The following is an 18,731-nucleotide window of genomic DNA, read 5'->3' on the forward strand; positions in this document are numbered from 1 at the left end:
TTGCCATGCAAATGAACTGAATCCCCCAAAAAACATTTCCACTGCATGTCAGCCCTGCCACAAAAGGACATTTCAGTGATTATCTCGTTAACACAAGTGAGTGTTGACGAGGACAAGGCTGGAGATCACTCTGTCATACTGATTGAGTTTGAATAACAGACTGGAAGCTTCAAAAGGAGGGTGGTGCTAGGAATCATTGTTCTTCCTCTGTCAACGATGGTTACCTGCAAGGAAACACGTGCCGTCATCATTGCTTTGCACTAAAAGGGCTTCATAGGCAACGATATTGCTGCCAGTAAGATTGCACATAAATCAACCATTTATTGGATCATCAAGAACTACAAGGAGAGCGGTTCAATTGTTGTGAAGAAGGCTTCAGGGCGCCCAAGAAAGTCCAGCAAGCGCCAGGACCATCTCCTAAAGTTGATTCAGCTGCGGGATCGGGGCACCACCAGTACAGAGCTTGAATGGCAGCAGGCAGGTGTGGCAGCAGGCAGGTGTGAGTGCATCTGCACGCACAGTGAGGCGAAGACTTTTGTAGGATGGCCTGGTGTCAAGAACGGCAGCAAAGAAGCCACTTCTCTCCAGGGAAAAACATCAGGGACAGACTGATATCCTGCAAAAGGTTCGGGGATTGGACTGCTGAGGACTGGGGTAAAGTCATTTTCTCTGATGAATCCCCTTTCCGAATGTTTGGGGCATCTGGAAAAAAGCTTGTCCGGAGAAGACAAGGTGAGCGCTACCATCAGCCCTGTGCCATGCCAACAGTAAAGCATCCTGAGACCATTCATGTGTGGGGTTGCTTCTCAGCCAAGGGAGTGGGCTCACTCTCAATTTTGCCTCAGAACACAGCCATGAATAAAGAATGGTACAAACACTTCCTTCTAGAGCAACTTCTCCCAACCATCCAGGAACAGTTTGGTGATTAACAATGCCTTTTCCAGCATGATGGAACACCTTGCCATAAGGCAAAAGTGATAACTAAGTGGCTCAGGGAACAAAATATTGATATTTTGGGTCCATGGCCAGGAAACTCCCCAGACCTTAATCCCAGTGAGAACTTGTGGTCAAGCCTCGAGGCGGGAGGACAAACAAAACCCCACAAATTCTGACAAACTCCAAGCATTGATTATGGAAGAATGGGCTGCCAACAGTCAGGATGTGGCCCAGAAGTTAATTGACAGCATGCCAGGGCGGATTGCAGAGGTCTTGAAAGAGAAGGGTCAACACTGCAAATATTGACTCTTTGCATCAACTTCATGTAATTGTCAATAAAAGGCTTTGACACTTATGAAATGCTTGTAATTATACCTTAGTATTCCATAGTAACATCTGACAAAAATGTCTAAAGACACTGAAGCAGCGAACTTTGGAAATGTAATATTTGTCATTCTCAAAACTTTTGGCCACGACTGTATACACACAACTGGTCAAAAGTTTGGGGTCACTTAGAAATATCCTTGTTTTTGAAAGAAAAGCACTTTTTATCCATTTAAAATAACATCAAATTGATCAGAAATACAGCGTAGACTTAATGTTGTAAATTGTAGCTGGAAACGGCAGATTTTTAATGGAATATCTACGTAGGCGGACAGAGGCCCATTATCAGCAACCATCACTCCTGTGTTCCAATAACACGTTGTGTTAGCTAATCCAAGTTTATCATTTTAAAAGGCTAATTGATCATTAGAAAACCCTTTTGCAATTATGTTAGAACAGCTGAAAACTGTTCTGATTAAAGAAGCAATAAAACTGCCCTTTAGACTAGTTGAGTATCTGGAGCATCAGCTTTTGTGGGTTTGATTACAGGCTCAAAATGGCCAGAAACAAATAACTTTCTTCTGTAACATTCCATGCCAGAAATTGCCAAGAAACTGAAGATCTCGGACAACGCTGTGTACTACTCCCTTCACAGAACAACGCAAACTGGCACTAACCAGAATAGAAAGAGTGGGAGGCCCCGGTGTCCAACTGAGAAAGAGGACAAGTACATTAGTGTCTAGTTTGAGAAACAGACACCTCACAAGTCCTCAACTGGCAGCTTCATTTAAATAGTACCCTCAACACCAGTCTCAATGTCAATAGTGAAGAGGTGACTCCCGGATGCTGGCCTTCTAGGCAGAGTTCCTCTGTCCAGTGTCTGTGGTCTTTTGCCCATGTTAATCTTTTCTTTTTATTGGCCCGTCTGAGGTATGGCTTTTTCTTTGAAACTCTGCCTAGAAGGACAGCATCCCGGAGTTGCCTCTTCACTGTTGAGACTGGTGTCCATCTGATTTTTAGCCATATCGCTCAGCCTTAGTCCAACATCAGTGGTGTTCTCTCTTACTTTGTAGACAGACATGGGCTCATCTTACACCTGCAAGATGTTGCCGGCTTGTCAGACACACCGAGAGAGAACAGCTTTCCCTGGAGCTCGAGCCACGTGTTCAATTTGAATGACATTTAATCACAACAAGAGCTAAAGGTCTCCTGAATGTCCCTGAAGCTGTAGAGTGTTACATTAAACCTAGTTTAGCTCATTGTCAACTATTTTACTGTCCTCTCTTCTCTGAGAGTTCCTCTTCTGTGTAAACCCATTGAGTGCATCAAATGAGGTCAGTCTTTGAGATTCAAATTTTGTCCTTTGGTTAGTGTGAGGAAGAAATGCCCCACGGATTTGCCTTTTCCTGATCAGAATTGATAATTGGAACTGTTTACCTTAGCCGAACAAACCATGCTCTGTGTGGTCCCTGAGTTGGTCCTGTGTTGGAGGAGCACAGGGTCTGTATCCACAAAGTGTCTCAGAGTAAGTGCGCTGCTCTAGGATCTGTCCATATAGCCTACTGTTTGTTATTCATTATCAGCACTCCTACTCTGAGACACTATGGATAAGGGGCCCGGTGTGGAGACAGGCTGCTATACCAGACTCATGTCTATCAATTGGTGAATGGATAGGTTACAAAACATTTGCTTCTAGGGGTTCCCTTTAATGAACAGATGTATTCTCCAGAAACTAGACTACGTCATTGGACAGAAATGACACCTCCCCACACCCATGAGCAAAAGCGTAACCGAAGTATTGTTTGTCTAAAACCTAAGGATTTCTGTAATATCATTCAATAAGAAATTGATAGTATATCATGTATATGAACCATACAGCCAACATTGAAGGCAATGTTTGATTTGAACCAATAAACTAAACCAGCAACACAACTTCCATTGTCTTATTTCTCTGATGTACAACTTTCTGTCACTCTTGCTGTCTTGTACATATTTTGCCCTTATTATCCCCATGCTCCGCCCATGCAGCTGCTGTGTTGACTGGATGCAATTATAGCCCAGGGGTGACCATTGGCCAATCTTAGTCATGTAGGCAGGAGTAGGAGAGGAGTTGATGCTGGGCTGGAGCAAAATAAAGAGGAGGGCATGCTAAACAACTTTTCTTTTAGCACGGCTGTGCTGTGTTCATAGGTACAGGGCGGAGCAGAGTAAAAAAAGTTGTTTCGCACAACCTTGAGTCTACAGTAGCTTTTCTACAACGGGTTACCATTAAATGTTGAAATAAAAAAATAGGCTACTTTCATCCCTCAATGAAAATATAGGCGTAGTTCTGACACATCTATGGTTGCTAGCCAAGCGGGCTGGCCGTTGACTATCGGTTTGGTTGCCAGAGACGTGACACATACGTTCGTTGTTAATGTTCCGTTGCCATCCTGGCTGGCAACGCTCTTATCCCTTGCTAGCTAGATAAAACTACGGCTAACACAGTCAGCTCAAACAGTGCAGCTAGAATAACAGCAAAGTAGCTGCAATTGCATTTGTTTAAGATGTTTTGGATACATCCATAACAATGAGCTAATGATGCGTGATTTTTGCCCTTCATAGAAAATGTTCTTTCTTGTCAGGGCACTGTTCATAGGAGCTAGCCAACTACACAGCTAACGCAATTACTTCAAACTGAAGCTGGTAGGACAGCAAACTAGCTGCATGTCGTTTGACCTGTTTCTGTATTTCTTTGTATAGATCCATAAATATTATGCTGATTTCAACTGGTTGAGAAAAGATTGAACGTGTCAGGACGAGACTTTCTTTCGCAGGACCGCTATTGGACTTCCCTCTAATAAATCCTGCTCCTCCTTCTCCTGTGGCTCCTTGGTTACTGACTGCCGTTTTGTTGTTGACCAACAGGTGCAGTTCCAGAAGATCCAACAGCTACGTCAGACCCAGACCAGGGCCCAGTACTATGGAGGCTCCCTGCCCAACGTCAACCAGATCGGCAACTCTAGCGCCGACTTCCAGGTGAGGCCCCCCCCCCCCCCCCCCCCCCCTCAAACAATTGTGCTCTTTTTTTTTTTTCAATTTTTTTTTAATATTCGGTGGCTTCAGAAAGTATTCATACCCCTTGACTTATTCCACATTTTGATGTTACAGCCTGAATTCAAAATTGATTAAATATATGTTTTATTCTCATTCATCTACACACAATGCCCCGTAATGACAAATTGAAAACATGTTTTTAGACATTTCTGCAAATGTATTGAAAATAAATTCAGAAATGTCTCATTTCCATAAGTATTCACACCCTTGATTCAGTACTTTGTAGAAGCACCTTTTGTGGTGATAACAGCTGTGAGTCTTTCTGGGTAAGTCTCTAAGAGCTTTGCACACCTGGATTGTACAATATTAACCCCAACGTCTTCAAGCTGTCATTGTCCTGATTACAAGTATTCCCATAACCATTGTTCCCTCTAAGTTGTGTGCGGGCACGCAGTACCCCCGAGACTCCATCGCAGCTCCCCAGTACTGCTGCGCAGAAGAAATGTCAGCCCACGGAGAGAAGCACGAGGATTGAACTACATTCAACTTTCTAGAGACTTCCCCATTAGTTAACACCTACCAACCATTCCCTTTACTCTGGCAATTGTGCTTGTATCAATGCAATATTAGCCACTTTCAATGCAACATACCGAAACTAAACAAGTAATGCAAAAGATTTTGTTGTCGGCAGAACGCATCGGAGTAGGATTGTATTACACAGGACTCCGCCCATAACCAAACAGCGCTGCAGTAGGTCTATATGCAAATAGGCCATTGCCGTATATGGATCTGTGCCATTTACTTTGAACTGGACTCTGTTTACAGCTGTGGTCATGAGTAGATGCTATTGTGTTGAGATCAAAGTGAGAGCTGCATGTAGCCACATGTGCACTTTTAGTTCATATCCGTTGCTAGTTAGTGAGTTATTATGCCAGGTACAGATTAGAGGTCGACCGATTAATCGGAATGGCCGATTTAATTAGGGCTGATTTTAAGTTTTTTTAAAAGTTTTCTTAACAATTGGTAATCAGTGTTTTTGGGTGCCGATTTGCCTTTGAAAAAAAGATGCGTGTGTGTGTCAATGCATGTATTTAACTAGGCAAGTCAGTTATTAAGAACACATTCTTATTTTCAATGACGGCCTAGGAACGGTGGGTTAACTGCCTTGTTCAGAGGCAGAACGACAGATTTTCACCTTGTCAGCTCGGGGGATCTGTTCTTGCAACCTTACAGTTAACTAGTCCAATGCGATATAACGACCTGCCTCTCTCTCGTTGCACTCCACAAGGAGACAGTCTGTTACGCGAATGCAGTAAGCCAAGGTAAGTTGCTAGCTAGCATTAAACTTATCTTATAATAAACAATCAATCATAATCACTAGTTAACTACACATCAAATCAAATTGTATTTTATTTTACATGGTTGATATTACTAGATATTATCTAGCGTGTTCCTGCGTTGCATATAAACTGACTGAGCATACAAGTATCTAAGTATCTGACTGAGCGGTGGTAGGCAGAAGCAGGCGTGTAAACATTCATTCAAACAGCACCTTCGTGCGTCTTGCCAGCAGCTCTTCGTTGTGCGTCAAGCATTGCGCTTCGTTGTGCGTCAAGCAAGCCTATCAACTCCCGAGATGAGGCTGGTGTCACCGAAGTGAAATGGCTAACTAGAGGGACGGAAGCTATACTGTTACACTGGCAATACTAAAGTGCCTATAAGAACATCCAATAGTCAAAGGTTAATGAAATACAAATGGTATAGAGGGAAATAGTCCTATAATAACTACAACCCAAAACTTCTTACCTGGGAATATTGAAGACTCGTTAAAAGGAACCACCAGCTTTCATGTGTTCTCATGTTCTGAGCAAGGAACTGAAACGTTAGCTTTCTTACATAGCACATATTGCACTTTTACTTTCTTCTCCAATACTTTGTTTTTGCATAATTTTTTGCATTATTTAAACTAAATTGAACATGTTTCATTATTTACTTGAGGCTAAATTGATTATGGATGTATTATATGAAGTTAAAATAAGTGTTCATTCAGTATTGTTGTAATTGTCATTATTACAAATACATTTTAAAAAATTGTCAGATTAATCGGTATCTGCTTTTTTGGTCCTCCAATAATCGGTATCAGCGTTGAAAAATCATAATCGGTACAGATCATTTGGAATCAGGAATAGGGGAGGAAAGACATCTTTGAAAAGCGAGTAGGTAAAGAGCTTATTTTTGTCTTAAAGGGGCAGTGTTGTATTTTGAGACAGGCTTGAATAAGCTAAGTAGGCAGATGGTAGCATCATTTGTCTGATTCTCTGTAGTAATGCTATGGGAATAATAATGTATTTTATTTTGTAAAGTGGTTTCTTCCATCAAACACAACAACATTGTCAGTCACCTCCTGGATAAACAGGTTAATGTCAAGCCCTGCATGTTTTTTTTCAATGTAGGCCTAACATTGGCTGCTACTTTAGGCTGAGTGATAGAATAGCTATTTCCATGTAAAAAATGTTATGGGATGTATTATTATTATTACTTCTCCATGCTCAAAGGGATATTCAATATCTGCTTAATTTGTACCCATCTGCTTAATTTGTACCCATCTACCAACCAGCCTTTGACATTATGTGTAGGCCAGTGATGAGGGACCAGGAAGTGAACTCCGGTCTCTGGCATGGGGATAACATGTGGACTAGTTGGCTGTGTTACACCCTCCGCCAAACTCAGGCACAGGGTACCATGACCCGTCAGTAATTTAAATGTCAATATTGTACAAGTCTGCCAAGCTAGACTAAGTAGTAGGGTACAACAGTGTTATGGAACATTTGGATAGACTGCTTTCCTGTCCGGTACAGTAAGGTCTAATGTCCATGTTGGACTTGACATTTCTAGCTGTTTCAGTGCGTTGCATCCTTCCGAATGCCACCAAGTCCAACAATTACACCATAACTGTAACTCTCACAGCTGCCAGGATTACAGTGCTACTATGATGGCATTAGTATAGATGCATAGAAACAACTGAAGTTTTCACTGCTTGGTATGGACTTCAAGCTGACAGAGCATGGTCCCTTGCTGTAGCAGATAAAATGGCTAGATAATGAAAAACATTTTTTAAACAATATTACTGTAGACTTAAAGGGAAACTTCTGGATTTTGGCAATGAGGCCCCTTATCTACTTCCCCAGAGTCAGATGAACTCGTGGATACCATTTTTATGTTTCTGTGTCCCGTATGAAGGAAGTTGGTTGGTTGTTTTGCGAGCCAATGTTAACTAGTGTTACCCATAGCGCAATGACTGGAAGTCTATCTGCTAAACCTAGGCCTCCATTTGACGTGTTTGGTCATTACTTATATGGCCAATACATGTATATGCACCAACTAGACATTCAACCAAGAAGGGCCACCAGATTGGTATGAGTATGTATTTTGAAGAGTAGTCCTACTCACGCTTTTGCTTTGTTTTGGCAAAGAGATCAACCAAACTGTGTCCCCTTGCCCAGCAACACACACTTACAGTAAAAACTACAGTATGTTTGGTACACTTACTGTAAAAACCACAGTTTGATGCACATTTATTTTAAAAACTACAGCATGTGTGACAGTTTCTGGAAACGGAGAGTCTCCTTGTAATCACTGCCTAACAGAGACAATGTCCCTCTCAACAAATCCAGACCTCAATGACACCCTAGATGGTCCCCCACACACGGCGCTCTGCACAGTATATAGCACTATACTTTCAGAAATTCAAAACAGCAAGCCTCTCTTGAGGACTCTAACTAAATAATTCAGATGTTATCCTACCCAGACAAGCAACAACAAAGTACTAAGATCTGTGTTCTGGCTTCGGTCTGTCTCATTCAGAAGAAAAACACACAGTGGGTGAATGTGATAGCGCTGTAGCTGCCCACGTGGGCTTGCCTGAATCGGTTTGTCCTCAGAGTATAGCGCGCTAACGTTAGCCTAGATGTGTATGCTACAATACAGTAGCTCCAGGTAAAAGTGACCGTGTTGAAGAATGGCTCTTTTGAGGGGTAGGATTAGGGGTCTAGGGTTGCATTCCAAATGGTACCCTATTCTCTTTTTATAGTGCACTATTTTAGACCAGATCCCTATGGGCCCTGGTCAGAAGTAGTGCACAATAAAGGGAATAGCGTGTCATTTGGGACGCAGTCCTAGAAACCAGACTCGATCACAGTAGAAGAACATGGCTCTTTACTCCTTAGAGATGCTAGTACAGGTTTAATGGACCTGGCTGCAATTGATCCTAATCATTTGTTAGTGCTCGTTCATTGTAACTGTAGTGTTTTCATTTTGGTTAGAGTTTGAGTGTTTTAATGAATGATATCCGTCTGAAATCATGGAGTAAAGTAGGTTGTTAGTTGTGTAGTACCTAAACACTGTAGACATGATTTAAAGCTGTTATTTTTGTTATCTTGCTTTTTTATTATTTCTCTCTCTGCCCCAGCCTGTCTGTCTCTCTCTCTCTCTCTCTTTCTACCCCAGCCTGTCTCTTTGCCTCTCTCTCTCTTTCTACTCCAGCCGGTCTGTCTCTCTCTCTACCCCAGCCTATCGCTTTGCCTCTCTCTCACTCTCTCTTTCTACCCCAGCCTGTCTCTTTGTCTCTCTCTTTCTACCCCAGCCTGTCTCTTTTGTCTCTCTCTTTCTACCCCAGCCTGTCTCTTTTGTCTCTCTCTCTTTCTACCCCAGCCTGTCTCTTTTGTCTCTCTCTCTTTCTACCCCAGCCTGTCTCTTTGTCTCTCTCTCTTTCTACCCCAGCCTGTCTCTTTGTCTCTCTCTCTTTCTACCCCAGCCTGTCTCTTTGTCTCTCTTTCTACCCCAGCCTGTCTGTCTCTCTCTACCCCAGCCTGTCTCTTTGCCTGTCTCTCTTTCTACCCCAGCCTGTCTGTCTCTCTCTACCCCAGCCTGTCTCTTTGCCTGTCTCTCTTTCTACCCCAGCCTGTCTCTTTGCCTCTTTCTCTTTCTACCCCAGCCTGTCTGTCTGTCTCTTTCTACCCCAGCCTGTCTCTTTGCCTCTCTCTCGCTCTCTTTCTACCCCAGCCTGTCTCTTTGTCTCGCTCTCTCTTTCTACCCCAGCCTGTCTCTCTCTCTCTCTCTCTCTCTCTTTCTACCCCAGCACGTCTCTCTCTCTCTTTCTACCACAGCCTGTCTCTCTCTCTCTCTACCCCAGCCTTTCTCTTTGCCTCTCTCTCTCCACCCCAGCCTGTCTCTTTGTCTCTCTCTCTCTCTACCCCAGCCTGTCTCTTTGTCTCGCCCTCTCTCTCTTTCTGCCCCAGCCTGTCTCTTTGTCTCTCTCGCTTTCTACCCCAGCCTGTCTCTTTGCCTCTCTCTCTCTCCCCCAGCCTGTCTCTTTGTCTCGCTCTCTCTCTCTGCCCCAGCCTGTCTCTTTGTCTCGCTCTCTCTCTGCCCCAGCCTGTCTCTTTGTCTCTCTCTCTCGCTCCCTCTTTCTGCCCCAGCCTGTCTCTTTGTCTCTCTCGCTCTCTCTCTGCTCCAGCCTGTCTCTTTGTCTCTCTCGCTCTCTCTCTCTGCCCCAGTCTGTCTCTTTGTCTCGCTCTCTTTCTACCCCAGCCTGTCTCTTTGTCTCTCTCTCTTTCTACCCCAGCCTGTCTCTTTGTCTCGCTCTCTCTTTCTACCCCAGCCTGTCTCTTTGTCGCTCTCTCTCTACCCCAGCCTGTCTCTTTGTCTCTCTCTCTCTCGCTCGCTCTTTCTACCCCAGCCTGTCTCTTAGGATGGGGTAGAAAGGGACAGACAGTCTCTTTGTCTCGCTCTCTCTTTCTACCCCAGCCTGTCTCTTTGTCGCTCTCTCTCTACCCCAGCCTGTCTCTTTGTCTCGCTCGCTCTTTCTACCCTAGCCTGTCTCTCTCTTTCTACCCCAGCCTGTCTCTTTGTCTCGCTCTCTCTTTCTACCCCAGCCTGTCTCTTTGTCTCGCTCGCTCTTTCTACCCCAGCCTGTCTCTTTGCCTTTCTCTCTCTCGCTCGCTCTTTCTACCCCAGCCTGTCTCTTTGTCTCGCTCTCTCTTTCTACCCTAGCCTGTCTCTTTGTCTCGCTCGCTCTTTCTACCCCAGCCTGTCTCTTTGTCTCTCTCTCTCGCTCGCTCTTTCTACCCCAGCCTGTCTCTTTGTCTCGCTCTCTCTTTCTACCCCAGCCTGTCTCTTTGTCGCTCTCTCTCTACCCCAGCCTGTCTCTTTGTCTCGCTCGCTCTTTCTACCCCAGCCTGTCTCTTTGCCTCTCTCTCTTTCTACCCCAGCCTGTCTCTTTGCCTCTCTCTCTTTCTACCCCAGCCTGTCTCTTTGTCGCTCTCTCTTTCTACCCCAGCCTGTCTCTTTGTCTCTCTCTCTCTCGCTCGCTCTTTCTACCCCAGCCTGTCTCTTTGTCTCGCTCTCTCTTTCTACCCCAGCCTGTCTCTCTCTCTCTCTCTCTCTACCCCAGCCTTTCTCTTTGCCTCTCTGTCTCTTTGTCTCTCTCTCTTTCTACCCCAGCCTGTCTCTTTGCCTCTCTCTCTTTCTACCCCAGCCTGTCTCTTTGTCTCTCTCGCTCTCTCTCTACCCCAGCATGTCTCTTTGTCTCTCTCTCTACCCCAGCCTGTCTCTTTGTCTCTCTCTCTCTCTCTCTCTACCCCAGCCTGTCTCTCTCTCTCTCTCTCTCTACCCCAGCATGTCTCTTTGTCTCTCTCTCTACCCCAGCCTGTCTCTTTGTCTCTCTCTCTCTCTACCCCAGCCTGTCTGTCTCTCTCTCTCTACCCCAGCCTGCCTCTTTGTCTCTCTCTCTCTCTCTCTACCCCAGCCTTTCTCTTTGTCTCTCTTTCTACCCCAGCCTGGCTTTGTCTCGCTCGCTCGCTCTCTCGCTCTCTCTCTCTCTCTCTCTCTCTCTCTCTCTACCCCAGCCTCTTTGCCGCTCTTTCTGCCACAGCCTGTCTCTCTCTCTCTTTGCCTCTCTCTCGTTCTGCCACAGCCTGTCTCTCTCTCTCTCTTTGCCTCTCTTTCTCCCACAGCCTGTCTATTTGTCTCTCTCTCTCCCTCTCTCTCTCTACCCCAGCCTGTCTCTCTCGCTCTCTCTTTCTGCCCCAGCCTGTCTCTCTCGCTCTCTCTTTCTGCCCCAGCCTGTCTCTTTGTCTCCCCAGCTCTTTCTGCCCCATCCTGTCTTGTCTCTCTCTCTCTACCCCAGCCTGTCTCTCGCTCTCTCTCTCTCTGCCCCAGCCTGTCTCTGCCTCTCTCTTTCTACCCCAGCCTGTCTCTCTCTCTCTCTCTCGCTCTCTCTTTCTGCCCCAGCCTGTCTCTTTCGGTTTCTCTCTCTAATAATAGCATTACATTTTAATAGTTCTAATAATATTAAGAGCCACAATGAGAATAACAAAAGTAATGCTGGTACTAGTTGTAACATGATTTCTAATAATGGAATAGTAATGGCATGGAAGCATTTTATGCTTACGGACTGTCCCTCAGGTTGTGGCAGGAGACCAGGTATTTGGTTCGTGTGTGTGTCTCTTTCTCTCTCATATTAACATCCCCCTCTCTCCCTCTTCCTCAGGGTGGCTTCCCAGGGGCCTTGGACAGTGTCAGGGGGACACGTCACCATGGCCTGGTAGAGAGGGTGCACCGGGACCGCAACCAACGCATTAACTTGCCTCACCGCCGGCCCATCGACAAGCACGGACGGCAGATATCCTTCCACAAGTAGTACCAGTAGGAACCAGTTACCAGTAGTATTTGGTAGTAACTCGTGCATATAGAAACTAGTACCAGTAGTACGTAGTCAACTTACCTGTAGCAACTATTACCACACTTAGTACCCGTACAACATCTGGGGCCCTCAGAAATGTGTTTTGCTTCTAAACTGTCAGAATTCTCACAAGCATGTTGACAAAGCTGATGACAACGGTTTACAACTAATACATGCTATAATTTCTCAAACTGTCAATCAATCCATTACGTCTGAATTTCAGCATAGAGGTTAATGTTGTAGCCTATGCAGAGGGCTGCACGACCCGTGTTGGGCCATTGGACTACAGTGTAGCTTACCCAGCATGTGATGTGCTCTTAAAATGCATATCTATGGAATTGTTGATTGCATTTATTTTATCTTTGTTTTAACAGGGAGTCACCATTGAGACCAAGGTCTCTTTTTTACAAGGAATCAAATACAATGTAAAATATTGTAGCAGCTAGCAAGATGGTGGCACTGTTGGTGTTTGCTGTGAGTCCTTTTGGCAGGTTTGTGTGTGGTGTGAATTTGTGTGTGCTCACTGACCTTTGCTAGTGTGGGCAGAGTGTTGTTGAAGCCCAAGGCTCAGTTAGTCATTATAAAAACATGACATGTAATACATTGTGCTAGTCACTGACAGTTCGGCTTAATGGACATGGACATTGGTGGGAGAGTGTGCCTGTGTTACTGTTGTGATTCTCCTATATTAATTTAGCAGAGGCGAGCAACTTCTGCTAAATCGCTGCCGCCACTGATAAAATAAATAGTAATTTATTTTCTGAATGGTAATGTTTTCAGAGTAAACTTAAGCGACACACTTACTGACCAATTTATTAGATACACCCATCTAGTGCTCTGTCGGACCCCTCTTTGCCTCCAGACAGCATGAATTCTTGGGGGCATTCTACAAGGTGTTGGAAACATTCCACAGGGATGTTGGTCCATGCTGACGCGATGGCATCACACAGTTGCTGCAGATTGAACGGCGGTACATTTATGCTGCGAACAGCCCGTTCCATCTGGGGATTGTGCAAGCCACTCTAGTAAACTGAACTCGCTGTCATGTTCCAGGCAATGTTTTTCCACTCCTCAATTGGCCAGTGATGATTGCGTGCCCACTGGAGCCGCTTCTTCTTGTTTTTAGCTGGTAGGAACGGAACCCTGTGTGGTCATCTGCTGCAATAGCCCATCAACAAGTTCTGCACTCCACTGTTGTACTGCGTGGTTATTTGGCTCTTTGTGGCCTGCCTGTTAGCTTGCACGATTCTTGCCATTCTCCTTTGACCTCTCATCAACGAGCTGTTTTTCGGCCACAGGACTTCTGCTGATTTTATATATATATTTTTTTATGATTCTCGATAAACCCAAGACACCTTCGTGCGTGAAAAGCTCAGTAGGGCAGCCGTTTCTGAGGTACTGGATCCGGCAAGCCTGACACCAACGATCATACCATGCTCAAAGTTGTTTTGCCCATTCTAACGTTCAATCGAACAGTAACTGGATGCCTCGATGCCTGTCTGCCACGTGACTCAATGTCTGTTAGAACAATCCATTTTTGAGAACTGGGTGGTGTACCTAATAAACTGAGTGTATGAAGTATGTAGAAAAGATAATGGAGCCACATATCTTTTTTTAATAAGATCATCTTTGAGAACTAACAATCACCAAAATAAAAACTATACAGTCAGGGAGGATGTAAAAATCCAAAACAGTCATGTCATTGGGCCTCTGTGCCATAGAAAAATGTGTAGAATTGCAGGAAATTGCTTTCAAACTGCACATATTTGGTTTCTAACTGTGTGGGTTAGTAGGAGGACTGAGGTGGGAGTGGGTCTGCGAGCTCTTAACGCTCAAATTCTCATTAGAGAAAGGATAGTCATTCTTTGGAAACACCAACTGTCAGTCAGCGCCTTTAGAAACCCTTTCTTCAAGCACTGTCTCTGAGCCGGTATATTCTCCCATACACTACTCAACTGTGTGGTTTGCTTGTGTTGCACTCTTTCACACTGCATGCAAAGAAAGACTGTAAGTGGGGGGGGGGAGCAAGTGAGTAAGCAGAGCCTAAAATGAATACCTGTGGGTAAGATGTCTTTCACCAGCCACATTGGTGGGTGGGTGGTCAGGGCTCCACAGTGTGAGCATTTCACTTGTATTTGTGAATAAAAATAGTCAAGTATTATCACATTTATAGCAGAATAAATGCAGCAGTAGTCTACTGAAGTGAAACTTTGTCCTTGTTTCTTGGCTATTTACATGTATCTGTTCACAAGCTATGTTGAGTTTCAACTGCTAGGGAAGAGGAGCAACACTGATACTAGTCGGATTCAATCTCACAGGCACAAAACATGACACTCATCACATTACCACGGTAACCACCCGCCCTAAAGGGGCAGGTGAAATGTTTTCTCTCATCTGTGATATTTTCATTAAAGACTTTGGTCATCAAAAAGGACAAATTGAACAATACTACTACTTACATTTTATTGTTTTAGAAACATTACAAAACATGCTCATCAGTTTTTTGGTGTTCATGTCATTTTTGCAAAAAAACACTGGCTGGTAAAATAATATGAGTGGATGGTAGATTTTTATCTGCAGTGGCTGGTGGACCAAAAAGCACATTTTTAGGTCTTTGAGTAAGGGAGAGTTAGTGTTTACATGCATTTAGTGTTTGTGCCTGTAAAAAAAGGAAAAAAAAGTGGAAGAGCAAGTATCAGAGAATGGTGAGATGGTGTGAGTGAGACACGCAGTGAGTGTGTAAAAGATAGAGGAGAGTGTCTGAGGCTGCAGTGTTATGTAAGCACTAGTGACACTGTGACATGCTACACTGTGACATACATACTGGCTAGTTGTAATGCTACACTGTGAAATACACACCTACTGGCTAGTTGTAAATGCTACACTGTGACGTACACGCGCTCTGGCTAGTTGTAATGCTACATTGACCATCTATCTCCCTGTATGACCCTTGGAGCTCCCTTCCGCCCTTAAAGTGGACTGGCCGCAATGACCAGCAGGCACAGATCTAGGATCAGCTTACTCCCCCAATCGTAACTCTGCAACTACTCCTAATATTTTCTCATTTTTTTAAGTTCCTTTCTGTGAATCAAGTTGTTAGGCAGATGTTCTTGCCTTGGAGGCTTGTCCAAGTTACATAACTGGAGAATTAAAAGAATGGCTGAGAACTGCACTGAGAATGTAGTAGTTACTGTTGCTAGCAGATCAAGTTCTGGGAAGTTGTCTTGGAGACAGACGGGAGTGTGTGAGAGGGGGGAAGAGTGTGTTTGAAGGCGAGAGAGAAAGGGGGAGTGTTTTCGCGTGTCACTCTGTGTGCGCGTGTGTGATCTCGCCATGTTGCAGTAGAGAGAGAAAAGAGAGAGAGAGAGAGAGAGGGGAAGTCTTTTGGTTTTGAAGGATATTTCATCTGGACAACTCCCTTTTAGCCTGTAGTAAAGAGTGTTGATAAGTTATTCAGAGTGAGGCGCGCGCAACACAACACACTCTTAAAATAAAAGCGTGCACAAACACACATTCCCTCCGCTCCAGTATTTGTATTTATTAGGGATCCCCATTAGCTGCTGCCAAGGTAGCAGCTACTCTTCCTGTGGTCCAAACACATTAAGGCACTTACATTACACAAGATAAAACAGTTTATCATATAACAGTATTACACCACTAAATATCTACAATACAAAAGTTATTTCAATGTGCCTGTATGTGTGTGTCTTCACTGTCCCTGCTGTTTCATAAGGTGTATTTTTGCTTTTTTAAAATCTGATTCTACTGCTTGCATCCGTTACCTGATGTGGAATAGTTCCATGTAGTCATGGCTCTATGTAGTACTGTGAGCCTCCCATAGTCTGTTCTTGACTTGGGGACTGTGAAGATACCTCTGGTGGTATGTCCTGTGGGGTATGTATGGGTGTCCGAGCTGTGTGCTAGTAGTTTAAACAGACAACTCCGTGCATTCATCATGTCAACACTTCTTACAGAAACAAGTAGTGATGAAGTCAGTCTCTCCTCCACTCTGAGCCAATAGATTGACATGCATGTCATTAACTTCAGCTCCCCGTGTATATCTAAGGGCCAGGCGTGCTGCCCTGTTTTGAGACAATTGTAATTTTCCCAAGCCTCCCTTTGTGGCACCTGACCACACGACTGAACAGTAGTCCAGGTGTGACAACACTAGGGCCTGTAGGACCTGCCTTGTTGATAGTACTGTTAAGAAGGTAGGGTAACGCTTTATTATGGACAGATTTCTCCCCATCATAGCTACTGTTGTTTCAACCTGTTTTGACCGTTTACAATCCAGGGTTACTCCAAGCAGTTTAGTCACATCCACTTGCTCAATTTCCACATTATTCATTGCAAGGTTTAGTTGCTGTTTAGTGAATGATTTGTCCCAAATACAATGCTTTTAAATTTTTTAAATATTCAGGACTAACTTATTCCTTGCCACCCATTCTGAAAAAAAATGCAGCTCTTACGTTTTGCTGTCATTTTAGTCGCTGTAGTAGCTGACGTTTCTAGTGTTGAGTCAGTATCTCTGGAGAGGAAGGGACTAACACACACAGTAGTAGGCTCTCCTGGTTTTTGGCTCTGTGTGTGCAAACAGGCCCTTTGTTTGTGTAAATAGAGGTTGCTCCAGTGTGTGTGTGTTTGAGGTCTGGATACTGAGTCAGCAGCACCCTGCAGCATATGATCTTCACACTGGGAGAAGGAAGAGGCTGGGGCAGAGGAGTATCCTCCAGCCAAAATGTGTTTTCACTCTGCAGGCAATCTTTTTTTCTTCCCCCCCCCTACATGCCAGATGTCCCTCACAGTTGGAGCTTGTTTTTCACTCGAGTCGGACTGGTCGAGTCTGCCAAGATCAGACAGGCGGTGAAAGAGAGCCGAGGAGATTTCACTACGCCCACTCTTCTAGAACATCCTCTCCTTTTCATCCCCTCTTCGCTCTCCACTCAGGGTTTTCTGAAGCATTGTAGATTTTAGCAGCAGTGGTTGGACTGTACTATAGTTGTTTAACTAACCTGCTACTACAGTATACACTCTTGACTATCCTCCCATTTCTCTCGTTTATTTCAACACCCTTCACTCCATGTGGGTTTACTAACTGAATGAACTGAAGAAGGCTTTTAGTTTAAACGTTTGTGTGAAGGCGTCTGCATGTTTCCCAGACGAAACACTTCTGTTCGGGTGCACAACATTTTTTTTCTCTCGAGGCAAGCCGAAGTCTACCCCCTTGTTGGCGATTGGTCAACAGTAGAAGTTCTTCAATGAAGTGCCTATTGTCTTTCAACGAGAGACTACTTGTCCTAATGCACATGCTTTCACTTGAGAAATACTGCACCAAACATCCTAGTCAGATGAAAAATTGCCCGACTGCAAAAACATAAACTAAAGAAATCTGTCATTAATTTTTATCTTTGATTAATTCTAACTATTTTGAGTAAGTGTATACTGGCTATGGTGTCTCAAAAGGGACAAACAGTACTATTGGCACCTTTTCTTGTTTTTCAAGTGAAGGTCTATTAAGGGAATATGCTAACACACTGGTTCGGTTCGCCTACGGCTGGGCTCCAGCCGAAGTGAAGCATGCTGACGCTTTAAAATTCCTCTTTTAAAACTCCTGTGTGTGGAGACATACGTTATTTTTTATTTTAAATTGTCACTGTTGTAAATGAGATGGTATGGGTCTTCTGGTGCTCTTGTAAATGAGATGGTATGGGTCTTCTGGTGCTCTTGTAAATTAGATGGTATGGGTCTTCTGGTGCTCTTGTAAATGAGGTGGTATGGGTCTTCTGGTGCTCTTGTTAATGAGATGGTATGGGTCTTCTGGTGCTCTTGTAAATGAGATGGTATGGGTCTTCTGGTGCTCTTGTAAATGAGGTGGTATGGGTCTTCTGGTGCTCTTGTAAATGAGATGGTATGGGTCTTCTGGTGCTCTTGTAAATGAGATGGTATGGGTCTTCTGGTGCTCTTGTAAATGGTATGGTATGGGTCTTCTGGTGCTCTTGTAAATGGTATGGGTCTTCTGGTGCTCTTGTAAATGAGGTGGTATGGGTCTTCTGGTGCTCTTGTAAATGAGGTGGTATGGGTCTTCTGGTGCTCTTGTAAATGAGGTGGTATGGGTCTTCTGGTGCTCTTGTAAATGAGATGGTATGGGTCTTCTGGTGCTCTTGTAAATGAGGTGGTATGGGTATTCTGGTGCTCTTGTAAATGAGATGGTATGGGTCTTCTGGTGCTCTTGTAAATGAGGTGGTATGGTTCTATAGTCAGTCATCAGGTCTGTGGTCAGTTTACTAGCTAATCTATTAAACTCTGGCAGGGTGATGCCAAGCACCCAAGTACTGTGATGTCCAGAAGACATACTGTGTGTGCTCTAGTCCCTTTCTCTCTAGACATACTGGAGCAGAGGGATCATTTGTGTGTATGCGTTTATTTTATGTGTGTGTGTGTGTGTCTCACGTCTCACTCTGAATAACTTACCAGCACCCTGTTTGCCACAGCTTGCCAGGGAGTCATCCTGATGAATTATGGGGAATGGAACATGCAACTCAATATCCATCCAAATCAAAGACTTCCTCTCTCTGCTGCTGAAGCCCGGCGAGATCACGCACACACTCTCTCCCCCTTCTCTCCTCTTTCCCTTTCTCACACACACCCGTCTGTCTTCAAGACCAACAATAGACAACTTCCCAGAACTTGATCT

The 18,731-nt window shown here is 44.3% G+C and overlaps 1 protein-coding gene across 4 annotated transcripts in view; it reads left to right on the plus strand.

Moving 5' to 3' along the window:
• The window catches only part of LOC118964938 (CREB-regulated transcription coactivator 3-like), an 85,442-nt gene that overhangs the window by 12,236 nt on the left and 54,475 nt on the right, over window positions 1-18,731 (plus strand). For all 4 annotated transcript variants that reach the window (XM_036981136.1, XM_036981139.1, XM_036981137.1 and 1 more), the window contains exons 2-3: window positions 4,168-4,278; window positions 11,846-11,977. In XM_036981136.1, coding sequence (XP_036837031.1) covers window positions 4,168-4,278; window positions 11,846-11,977 — 243 coding nt within the window. The remainder of the gene's footprint in view (window positions 1-4,167; window positions 4,279-11,845; window positions 11,978-18,731) is intronic.

This window comes from Oncorhynchus mykiss, chromosome 6 (genome assembly GCF_013265735.2).
Source record: "Oncorhynchus mykiss isolate Arlee chromosome 6, USDA_OmykA_1.1, whole genome shotgun sequence".
Taxonomy (NCBI): Eukaryota; Metazoa; Chordata; class Actinopteri; order Salmoniformes; family Salmonidae; genus Oncorhynchus; species Oncorhynchus mykiss.